At 41.6% G+C, this 13,041-nt stretch overlaps 1 protein-coding gene across 1 annotated transcript in view; it reads right to left on the bottom strand.

The window, feature by feature from the left end:
- Positions 1-5,442: 5,442 nt before the first annotated feature.
- LOC111865032 overlaps positions 5,443-13,041 on the bottom strand; it is a gene marked incomplete at its 5' end in the record, with an annotated part of 26,888 nt that continues 19,289 nt past the window's right edge. The window contains one exon of the mRNA XM_023852734.2: positions 5,443-7,503. Coding sequence (XP_023708502.1) covers positions 6,805-7,503 — 699 coding nt within the window. The remainder of the gene's footprint in view (positions 7,504-13,041) is intronic.

Here is a 13,041-nt window from a genome sequence, read left to right as displayed (position 1 = left end):
GACATGTCATCCGCATCTACAGGGTCGAAGAAGAAACCAGCAAGAAGCAGGTAAAAAGCGTAGCTCGCCTACCTGCTTCATGCTGACTTCTTGCTTATTTAATTCTTTGACCCTGAAGATGGAGGTGACATGTTTCTCCGAAACGTCACCTGACTTTCAACGAACTACAGAGATTTGTATCCCAGAGGATGTATTTAAAATTCACTTTAATATTATCGTACTGTCTACGCCTGGGTTTGTGAAATTGCCTTTCTCGTTCAGAATTTTCCTCTAAAACTTTGCATGCATTTCATGTATCTCCTATGCATGCCGCAGCTCATAGCATTCTCATCGATTTGATCATCCCAACAATATCTGGCGAAAAGCAGAAATTATGGAGTTACTTCTCGATTCAGTTAGCGCTTAGAGCATTTTTTTTAGGTTTTTTTAGTTTCGGGGGTGGAGTGAGACTTGAGTCCGCTTGGTACGTCGGCCACTAAATGGTCTATTGTACCAGCCACGGACGATAGATGATGAATGTGGAGCAGTCTGTGGAATGAGAATTGGCAGTGGAAACCGAAGTACTTGGAGAAAACTTGCCAAGTGTCTCTTGACCCGGGCTCGAACTGGGCCGCTATGGTTGGAAGCCGGTGACTAACTGTCTGAGCTATGGCGCGGCCTATTGCGCTGAGGGTCACGTGCCTCGTGTTCTTCCTTGTCATTCAACCCCCCTCCCCCCCCAACACAGTGTTGCAAGTCGTATCAGTGAAGCTGTCCTTGTGCCTAACTAACTAAACACTACGCCATGAAGGCGTATGGGGAAGTGGATTTATAGATCCATATTTTCTTGACCTCGGCACTAGTTGGAGGTGAGTGGTCAGCTTCATGCCCCGGCCGCTTTACCACCGAGGAAAGATCCCCCGGTACCCATTGTATATGAGGTTGGGTGGACTTCAAAGCCAGTCTGGGCGACATGGAAAAGTGAAAATTCTTTCCCCTACCAGAAATCGAACTTCGACCCCTCAGCCGCCCAGCCCGTAGCCAATCGGTATAGCGACTACGCAATCCCTGCTCCTTGTGAGTGAGATGTGTTTTATATAAATGAAATGTTATATTGTTATATTCATTGAAGCGTTGTACTTTGTTCATAATGAAGAATCAACTACGTACGTAATCTGACGAAGATAAAATTGAAACTCTCGTTACCCTAGGGGGCTCCGGGACACAAAACACGTTTTTTTTCTATTGCTAGTGGGGGGGGACTAAGTCCCTTGTACTGCGGCCACTTCTGGCCTATTGTACCAGCCCCAGATGATAGGTGAGGGTGATTGTGGAGCAATTGGTGGAATGAAGATTGGCAGGGGAAACCGAAGTACTCGGAGAAAACCTGCCCCAGCGCCACTTTGTTCACCACAAATCCCACTTGACCAGACCCGGGATCGAACCCGGGCCGCCGCGGTGGAAAGCCAGCGACTAACCGCTTCAGCTATGGCGCGGCCCCAAAACAGGCGTAGACTAATACTGTTACGCCTGCTAGCAGGAGCTTACAGGGTTTATTGGTTTGTTTCACTGTTGTATTCATGACCCATTTGAATCTACTGCGGATCTGCTTCAGGCTTACTGACTCCACTACCCATACTGCCCCCCCCCTTCTTTGGGTCTTTGTGCGTTCTGTGCGACAGAACGAAAAGTAATTTCTTGTGACGGCGCTGGCTGGTATGGAATGGAAGAGCTGCTGGGGACCATAGAAATTTCACATTCGCTTTACTTTTAGTAACCGTGGTACGCGTGTAATTGTGCACTTGATAAGATTTCTCAGGTGACGTCATCTGTGCTGTTAGTACGAAAGAAAATTATTTTGGAAGTTTAGGGGTAATACAGTTTTATTGTTGATTTGATTTCATCTGCTTAATTATTATTCTGTAGAGGCCGCAGAAGAGTATGAAGTCAGGACTTTATTTACTTAACTTTAAAGTGTCCAGCAGGCATAGCTCCTGATTTGCCAAGACTAGAATGTGATAAAATGAGAGAGGCAGGTGAAGACACATTTCAGAATTGTCTACCGAAACGTCACTACTGAGATTAATGAAAAGACGTCAAATTGCAGGTGTCTCGAGCATGGGTGAGTAATTTAACTTCTTTTGAAGTGCTTACTCTTTGCAGACCGTAATGAAGCCATCAGTTATATAATGTGCTGTACATAAGTAAAAATACTGTGCATTTAAATGTAAGTTTTCTTTTATTTTCATCGGCTTGTTTCACTGTTAATATTTTTCGTCGAGCTTGAATGTTATAATTGTTTGCCGTGACAATTGCATTTGTCGTACAGCAAGGAAGCCCTAATAAATTGAAGAGACCTAATGGGAAGACATATTATTTTGGGTAGGGGAGGCTGCATGTCGGAAACGCGGTTACTTTTCTGTGATTCCTTCACTGCAGCACATTAAATATTTATATGCTGGAATTTCTGATCTAGATTAAACATTGCTTCGTAGTATAAGTTGATTTCGGCACTTTCATATTTACAAACAAGTTTAGGGCTCGAATTTTTAAAATAAATTTAACCGTGGTTGGAAAAAACTGCATAATGAAGAGCTTCATAATTTGTACTCTTCTCCAAGTATAATTAGAACGATCAAGTCAAGGAGGATGAGATGGGTAAGGCACGTAGCACGAATGGGGAGAAGGGGAATGCATGTAGGATATTGGTGGGAAAGCCAGAAGAAAGAGGCCACTAGGACGACCAAGACATAGGTGGGTTGATAATATTGAAATGGATCTTAAGACAGATAGGTTGGGTTGGTGTGGACTGGATTGATCTGGCTCAGGATAGGGACCAGTGGAGGGCTCTTGTGAACACGGTAATGAACCTTCGGGTTCCATAAAATGCTGGGGAATTCTTGAGTAGCTGCAGAACTGGCGGCTCCTCCAGAAGGGCTCAGCTCCATGGGTGAGGAGTGAGTGAGTGAATTTAACCGTGCATTTTGCATTTATAGAAATACATTTAGCAGTAGATGAATGAAATGTCAGTCTTGTTTCAAGGAAGAAGCCCTCCTTCTTTACCTCCTTTGTTGTCTGTGTACTCACTTCAAAGAAATGTTACGTGAAATTGAAGTGTATTAATTTAAACCAAATTTGTAATTAATACTAAATTTAACGGAATAAAAGACGTTATCACTTTTGTCGTAACTGTACTTAATTTCATTCATCAATTACTTCGTGTTGGTGACATGTTTAAAAATATTAACACAGCGAATGCTGTTTCTGTTCGAGGACTTTGAAACATTCTTCTTTACGTTTTTGCCATGACATATTCCGCTCAAAGTTATTCATAAATTATTCAAATTCTTCTTTATATAATTTTATTTCCATAATGCTTTAAATTTGTAGTCTTTCTTTTATTCCATTATTTATTCCACTTTAATGACAAAAATTTTTCACGTGGGCTTGAGTTCACAAGTACATTTTGGAATTTTTCGTCCATTTTTCATAGTTCGTCATATAATGAATCTTGCAGTTATAGAAGTCAATAATAGGTAAGCACAGTATGATTAGAACGTTTTGTGAATAAGGCAGTTCACGTGCTACTCAATATGTGCTGTAGCGCTTTAGCTTTGTCTGATTCAGTTTAACATATTTTAAGAGTGTTTGAAATTATTTCATAGTATCGGTTGCCTTATCTGGAACGTTAACTCTCCATGGTACCTTAACTTTTATTCGCTCTCTGTGGTTAATATACACCCTCTATCCGCTGAAGTTGGCGCTAACTTCGCCGACAAGCGGCGGTCGCTCGGTCGATATAGTTCGCTTGCGGACTAAAACCACGGAGTTAATTTTTTTGTTTTTATATTTTTTCTGTATATGTTGAAAATTTTGAATGGTTGCTAAGGAAATGTAAACAAATACATAAATAAATTATGTTTCAGGAGTTAAACTTTCTCTTGCTTTCATAATATTTCATATTGCCCTGATATGTTTATTCACTATTAATCTNCTAATCTCAATCACTGGGTTACCTCATTCTAAGGAGCCCAACTGAGTAGGTGTCTTCCTTTCTCACCTGAAGACGGAAACAGATCCAGTTTCCGAAACGTCGTGTCTTCTATTACCTAGAGTGTCCTCTATTACCTAGGATTCCGGACGATGAGAAAAGTCCAAAAGCCCAGTAATTCTGTGAACCAAAATAGTTTTGCAGAAATAGCACGTTTGTTCATTATTTGATATTGCTGTACTAGCTCTGATTTTCTGCATTTTGCAGAAATTCCAGCACACGATATCTGATGTAGATAGATTTGCATATTCTATGTAACACGAAGATTTTAATGAAACATAAGGTGAACAGTACGTGTATAAATTAATAATCTGGACAAATGAGTGATTTGCTTTTACAATAACACAGATTTGGGAACTGACTGGTTGTTTGGGAAATCAGAGAGCTTCGACAGAGATCGAGAGAATAATTAATGGAAAATAAGCTGGGATGTCACTCCAAATCTTGGACAGGTGATTGGGTGCACGCCTCTAGCGAATCGTCGTGTATTACACAAGAATTGGTCCATAATTTTCACCCGTATTTTAATAATGCCCCAGTCTATATTAAAATGGCACGAATTGTAACTTCTGTTTTTCTAGATCTTACACATTCGGTCGGACTCCTTGGGCGGGTGATCAGCTCGTCGCAAGGCCTCTACCTGTACACAAACACAGAAAAACGCACACACAAACTAAACATCCATGCCCTGAGTGGGATTCGAACCCACGATCCCGGTTTCCAAGCGAGCGAAGACAGTACATGCCTTAGACCGCTGGGCTACCGTGACTGGCGTCTTACTACATTATTGGTCCCAAATTCTGACATATTTGAAGAGAAAAGGTTAGTTGTTTTCTGTCATCAAGAAAGGGCCATTTTCGAGGGTTTTCACCTTGCAATGCGAGGTGTTCAGGTGTTCATGTTTTCTTTAGTTCACAAAGATGAATTAACATAAGGAAACTGGACTGAAATAAAGTTGAATATTATGAATTAAGACATCGCCAGTAGAAGCATTTGAAAGTAAGTGAATTTAATTCTTCTAAAAGATCCATTAACTACCGAGTGTAAATTTAGGTGCAATTCTTTTTGCAGTAGTTCATTTACATTCTCATGAGAAAGATGCATAGGTCCTGTGCACATAAATTAACCGAGGTATTTTCAGCCTAGAGATATTGTAATGTTCTGGCATTAACTTTACTTCCTGCAACTTCCTCGTGAATTTCTACGGCATAATTACTGCAACTTCAGTATCATGATTCAGGTAGTTAAAAATGTTAAGTTTTTTTTGAGGGGTGGGGGTAGAAGAAGTCTTGAGGAAACTTAAACGTTGAATCGAAGTAGGGCGAAGTTGATCACAGTTCCCAAGTCCTCTCATGGACGATAGATACGTTTTTCTTGGAACTGGATTTTATCCAAAGTTCAAACTACATTGCTGCTGTTAAATCGCTTTATTCTCTAAAAACTTGAATGACTTTCGAGATAGTTGCAAAAGAGGTATTTTGAAGATATTTATGAAACAGTTTAAAGCTATTAGAATACATGCTTGCAGGATCTGCCCTATAGTGACAATACACATCTGCATCCTTCTGACAGCATTTTTCCGGTAACATTGAGTGTATTTCTTGAAAACCTGTTATCGGTGCATGCACGTCCATTGATCCTTCCATAATTTGTCAGTATGCAAGACAGTAATTGCTTAACAGTTCTTACGATATAAATACATATTTAGTATACCCACAAGGAGGATCTTCCTGTGCTTATTGAAGAGATGTATTCAAAAAATGTTAAGAGAATGATTGTTAATTATTTGTAGTCGTTAATTAAGTTATTATCAACTGTGAACTCACAGGCTACCCTAAATTACGTCAGACAGTGGACACCTCGCAGACAATAGCGTTCGTTCCAAATAAAATGAACAGTTGTACAGATATGTGGAAACACCTTTCCTGGACAGGAAACACCTGCGTTGAGCTGAACTTCCTCTCTTGCATTTGTTATCCCTTTGTTAGCCAGTGCTGGGGAACGACTCGTGTACTTCTCTATACCGCGCTTGTTTCACTGACAGCCACGGCTTAATGTTGGTCTTATCGGACACTGATACCAAATTATTCTGTCTCTTCAGACTTACTCAGACCACGGAACAGCTCCAGAAGTTTGTTTCGCTGCCACCTGTTCACAGATATGAAGTTTATTAACACTTCAACAGAATTTAATATTGACAAACAAAACATCATCCATTCAAAATACCATTAATGATGACTACCCAGTCGCAAAGTTTATAAGACTAAGCAGTGAAGAATACGAGGACTTCTTCTCCATAGTTAAGTTTAGTTAAGTTTCAGCTTGTTCAGTTAGCATGAAATGGATACATTGACGTGTGAGTGCTCTCTGCTACTTCTGAATACACATGGCAGTCTCTTCTAACGTTGGAATCGTGCTTTATATATTCAGCCAGAGAACAAAATTGTGTCCCCACTTAAATGTGTTTTGTCATCACTTCACGTCCGTAACTCCGAAATTGTATTTCTCCAAACTTCTACTTGTTCCCTATCCAGGGCGCTGTGCAGTGTCTTGGGGGGGGGGATATCAGCCATATTTCTGATGCCACAAAACCACACTTAGATTCTATGTTGTAGCATCATATTGTGTTTTTCAAAGTACAATATACGAATATAAATTTCAACCACACGCAATTCTAGCAATATTATTATAAAACGATTACACACATTTTACATTACGTTCATGTGCAACTCATATCTGTATATTGTACAGTCTTAAGTTTATTGATTCAGCCATCACAGGTGTGTGTCCATGGGGTAGCTCTCCACGTTCGCATACATATCTCTGATGGTGTCCCTGGACGGTCTTCCCCCCGGAACATTTGGTCCGTTAATATTCGTATATCCCATCATATTGTTTATCACAGGCGCATGTCGAGTGGCCCCAGCTACCCCGTTCGGTATTGCAGCCCTTAAATTGCCAGGTATCGCACCGCCCCCGTTTGCTATCTGCTGTCCACCGGCGTGATGAATAGCTGCTGCTGCCACCTGCCTGCTGATGGTGTTAACGGGGACGCCATTTGGCCTCATAGGATTGCCAGCCTGGCCATCATCTGACTCAAGGTCATGTATCGTGGCATCAGGTTGTCCTCCAGCCCTAGGAATTATGGGGTTGGTTCCATTTGCGATCGGGGGGAGGGCCTGTTGCGGTTTGGAAAGCGACTGTTGAGGAACAATCATCCCTCCAGTGCGTTTCAAGTGTTCGATTTGTTGAAGCACCACGCGGTTGAAATCCTCTTGAACCATTGGTGTGTCCGTGTCGCCATCGACTATGGTGAGGCGATTCTCGTTATCCAGGGTCTTCAGCATGGGCAGTGACAGCTCACGGAACAATTCCAACCGGCGTCGGAAAGCTGCGACGCTGTCGTCCAGTCGCCCTCTTCCTAGTTGCAGCTTGGAGCAGTCCAGTAGGATCACGATTGGCTGTTGCTTGAACTAAAACAAGTCAACATATATACATTTAAATAATAAAGTAAAAGTAAAGCTATCCCTGTAACAGGCCGTAAAGGCCCCTAGGGTTGTGAGACGTTGAGGGTCCCACATTATCTAGACAATCGGCTCACAGATGGCGGTAAGGTTGTCAGCCTTACGCGCCGGCCGCGCTTTACTCCCAAGGAAAATTATTTAATTAATTCCTGGTATTCATTTCTGTTAGAGGCTGAGTCAATCCCAGGGCCATAGTGCGGCTGGAAGGATTAGGTCAATTGGAAAAAATCCAATGACCTCATCGGGTCTTGAACCCGCAACTTTCCGGCTTGTAGTATAGCCCCTCAACCAAGTACTCTACAGTGTGCCCCGTATACATTTAAATATCGAACAAAAGTACGTTTCATTCTCAACGGGGTAAAGAAACTTAAGAAGCAATGAAAATAGAAATATTCTTTGACTGTCTGGAGCCTCTGCGTGGTTAACGCATTTGAGGCCAGGATATTTTTATCTTATATAGGTTTGAGCCTAATGTAAACTATGATGCACTTATCATGAAAATCTTATGGGAAGTTAGCAGCAGGAGCCTATGTTGCTTTTAGTATGACAGGAAAAGAAGGCTTGTGAACATAAGATTCACTCCGTAAGGCTATGCTTGTGGACACTTAAGGTCAAATATTAATAACGCTCCCGTAATCATTGGAGTGTTAATTTGATATTAATGGAGCTAAAAACATTTCTGAAATTATTCATTGCCAGTGTTGTGTAATGAAGTACAAATTATTTTGGAACAAATTATGGGACGTGCCCATTGCGCGCGCACGCACTTACGTGTGTGTATGTAAGATATAATATTTTACTAACATCTACAATTTTAATTACAAAAGGCTGCCTCATTAAGTGTTCATAAAATTGTGTTGAAGACTGCATTTCGGTTTCTATTCAGTTCAGAGTCTCGACAAAATGCATTAAGGTAAAGTAAGGTAAAGTAAGGTAAGTAAGGTAAGTAAGGTATTTAGCAGAACTTCATTAATGCAGGTCTGCATTCACGTTGAATGGGGGTCCTCAAGCGCAAATATTGAAAGATTATTGTCAGGAACACACTGAGAACGCCCAAATGCACCGTAACCCAAGCTGGTAAATGAGTGTTTAAACTTCTTAGTTTATCTTCTGAAGCGCAACACCGTTTAAAATATTTTGTGTTACGCGAGAAATACCGTATTTACGCATGTATAGACCGCGTGCGTGTATAGGCCGTAGCACAATTTTCAGACAGAAATTATAGAAAAAATAATTTTCTTGGAATATTATTTCAGGACTAGAACATCCTGTATTACTAATTATGAATATATTTTTTTTAAATTAAGTGTGATTTCGAATATTTCGAATAGAAGCCGCACCCCAGTTTTCCTCTTGAATTTTTGGCAAAAAAATGTGCGGCCTATACATGCGTAAATACGGTATTACTTAAACATTTTTTTCCTTGGCACTACAGCCCCAGTGAGCCTAGGCCTACCTGCATGAACTTCTCTGTTCACTTCGGTTTTTCTAGATCTTACACATTCGGTAGGACTCCTTGGGCGCGTGATCAGCTCGTCGCAAGGCCTCTACCTGTACACAAACACAGAAAAACGCACACAAACATCCATGCCCTGAGTGGGATTCGAACCCACGATTCCGGCTTCCGAGTGCACGCCTTAGACCGCTCGGCTACCGTGACCGGCATTACTTTTACTTACCAAGACAAATATTACAAATTAATCGTCCAACTTTTAGGCTGCAGCCCTTTCTAAAGAAATTATGCAGATCTGCAGTATCACAGTATTGTTCTTGTGTGCCTTCCCCACGCTCTACTTCTGAACTACTGTATCGATTTCCACGTACTTCTGTTTACAACTTATGCTACTAGAGGCTACAATAACCACGTACTTTTCAATTTCGTATATTCGGTAATGACAAGGCGGCGCGCGCCGAAACTTTCTAGGAGACGAGCCCGACGTTTAATATACGGTTGTGAAATAATGCATCATACGAGTAATGGATCTTTGGAAAGCTTGCAGATATTTTAAAGCAAATTTTCGGTGTTACGTAAAAATTACAACTTAATTGCTGAATGAAATGCATATTTATTTATTTCTCATTCTGACTCACTTAAGATTCAATCCTGTCTATCAACTAACGGATCCATTATGCTGATCCACAGCCCACATTCTCCTTGTCAGGCCACATATATACATGAATTTATTTGGCACTAATAACAAGAACTTGCAATACTGGAAATCTGCGTAAGAGACTTGTAGGCTTTATGAGCCATTCCCTGAACTCACTGTTACGAGTTCGTCTTCTACATTTTGTATTAAGCCATGTGGCCTCTTTCCCATCAGAATTAATCTGGAATTATGGATCTTTGGTAGGACTCCTTGGCCTTGTCGCAAGGCCACAACATACACACAGAACAAAACAAACAGAGAATAAACGCGGACAGACATCCATGTCTTGAGTGGGATTCGGAACCACGTTCGAAATGTCTGAGAGGGCGAACACGTCTATTATGAGTTCTTTGCAAAAAGTGCAAGAAAAGAACGCTGTAACGATATAGACATACGATATATGTCCGTCCGTCCTCCCAGCCGTCTGCCGTAACCAGCAGTGATAATGGTATGAGCCACGGTAAGAGCCTGGATAGCTTACTTGGTATAGTGACGGCCGGGCTTCGATTTCTGGCAGGACCAGGAGATTTTTCTCTACTTTAGAGCGCCCAGATTTGTTCTGGGATGCACCCAGACTCCTCTCTAATGTGTACCGGGGGCTATTTCCCCGGGGATAAAGCGGTCGAAGTGCAAAGCTGACCACTTGCCTCCATCTAGCGCCGAGGTCAAGAATGATGCAGCTAAACCTCCACTCCCCCCTATGTCTTCATGGATTTGTGTTTAATTAATTAAGCACAGGGCCAACTTAAACCTTAATTTCGTCTTTTTTTAAGATCCTGACCTAACTTTGACTCTGCAGTACCGAACGATAGGATGATTGGTGAATAATAATTTGTTCAAATGTTTTCTCGAAGTTTGATGTGGGAATCTTGCTTGAATGCTGGAAGATTCTGCCGATAAATTTAGCGGACAGCTGATAGAGGGGTGGAAATAGAAAGGGTTGAAAAAAAAACAAGTTTGTGGATCTTCAGTAAAAGCCCGATAAGATAGAAGCTTCCATAATAACAACGTCAGTAATAGGCGAGGTCTTCCAATATGTCTCCAGCCTGGTTACCTCAGTACAGTGACTAGGCTGTGGGATGGACGAGCGAGTAATCGGGTTTAGACTACAAGGAGAAGCTAGAAATTTTTCTCTTCTCTACATTATTCATGCCGAAACTGGGGCCCACTGACCCCCCCCTATCCAGTGGGTACTAGGGGCTCTTTCCTCGGGCTTGAAGCAACCGGTACATGCAGTGCGGTAAGTTGCTGTTGGGCGTCGCAAGCACAGCCCTCCTCGGTTTCGGGTCGCGTCGAGACGTGTGTCTTTTTTTTCTAGTTTCTTGGAGTGGGGCGAGACTGAGTCCACTTGGTACGTCGGCCACTAATTGGCCTATTTTTTTTCCTTGGCACTACAGCCCCAGTGGGCCTAGGCCTACGTCCATGAACTTCTCCGTTCACTTCGGTTTTTCTAGATCTTACACATTCGGTAGGACTCCTTGGGCGAGTGATCAGCTCGTCGCAAGGCCTCTACCTGTACACAAACACAGAAAAACGAACACAAACTAAACATCCATGCCCTGAGTGGGATTCGAACCCACGATCCCGGCTTCCGAGCGAACGAAGACAGTGCGTGCCTTAGACCGCTCGGCTACCGTGACCGGCATGGATATTACATACAATCTTGTAATCATATCAGAATGTAATTTCCCAAATTATTTATTAGGTGTCGTGTGAAGTCACTGAAAAATTTCGCGGAATAGGCATGATTATAAGTATTTTTAAATGTTTTGAAAAATTTTGCCATCATTTTTTAAATAGGAGGAAAGCGTTAACACTTATTTTTTGGGGGGAATTTAAGAATATTCCCATGGACCGCAGAAACCAACTGGCGGGCCGCATTCGGTTCGCTTGTCGTTAGTTGGAGAGCTTGGTCCTAGCGTGGAATTTATTATAGAGTATCCTGCATTAGAGATGTTTTCACAGTTTCACCTGTCACTTATTCCACATACCGTTCGGTGACCCTGTACAGTGTACAAGTAAATACTTACCGTGTACAGCTAGGCCCTGTAGGAGTCTTAAATCTGTATGGTTTTTGTTCACAGAGAAATCCCCATTATAGCATCGCGTCTCCTGGTATGAGCTATAAGAAATTCTTTCTGTATCCTTATTGCTTGCATCCTGTTGTGCGTCATGATTTTTCGTAATCTGGCCGTCAGCACAATGAAGAATAAACAAATCTAATTGTTTACATTGGTTTTATTTAATAACTGCTATATGGTTCGCCGCCATCTTTGAGCCGATTGTCTAGATAATGTGGGACCCTCAACGTCTCACAACCCTATGGGCCTTCACGGCCTGTCACAGGGATAGCTTTACTTTTTTTTACTTTTTATTTTTATATGCTTCGACCGCCTCTGTGGTCTAGTGGTCAGAGTTCCTGGCTACAGATCCAGAGATCTAGGGTTCGATGCCGGGCGCTACCAGATTTTCTGAGAAGTAGTGAGTCTGGACACGGGTCCACTCAGCCTCGTGAGGATAATTGAGGAGCTATTTCAAGGAAATAGCGGCTCCGGTCTAGAAAACCGAGATTAACGGTGGTGGGGATCCGTTGCGCTGACCACGCGACACCCCTCAATCCGCAAAAGTTGGCACTAACTTCGCCGACAAGCGGCGGTCGCTCGGTAGGTATAGTTCGCTTGCGGACTACAGGCCACGGAGTTTGTTTTTGTTTTGTTTTTTATATGTTTCGGTCCACATTTAGGATCACCTTCGGACAGTTTCATTAAATACGTCTCACATCAGTGAAGTATCCTAATATGGATCCATATTAGAGATAATCACTATAATTCTAATATAATATAATTATTACTAAAGTTATAAACATTTTTTAAATTTTAAAATTTTAACAATTCTCTCGTCGTTACAATGTAAAAATCTATGTTAACTGTCGCGAATTTTAGGTAGCATTTTGCATGCCCAGCACCTCACGCTAATTCAATTTCGTAGTTCCAGTGAAATATTCTAGACTCTCAGGATCTGTATAATTCCACGGGAAAAGTGTTCTTTTTTGTACATTATGCTTCATCATTGATGCAATTGAATTTCAAAACAAATTACATTCGTATAATGGTTCCAAGTTAATGTGAGTAGCGAACAGTGATAAAAACAGGCCGTTAAAATGCCGCAGTCACCTAATTAGTATTTAAAAATATCCGCTCAAGAAGATAACCACCATTTTTAACGTCGAATATGTGAAGAAGCTTGTCTTCGATATGTGCGTCGTTTGGCAGGAGATACGTCTAAGTACAGCCTTAAATTGGGACATCTCTGAAGGGAATAATGACGATTAAGTGAT

Source organism: Cryptotermes secundus, unplaced genomic scaffold, assembly GCF_002891405.2.
Source record: "Cryptotermes secundus unplaced genomic scaffold, Csec_1.0 scaffold954, whole genome shotgun sequence".
Taxonomy (NCBI): domain Eukaryota; kingdom Metazoa; phylum Arthropoda; class Insecta; order Blattodea; family Kalotermitidae; genus Cryptotermes; species Cryptotermes secundus.
This window is presented reverse-complemented; position numbering and strand designations above follow the sequence as displayed.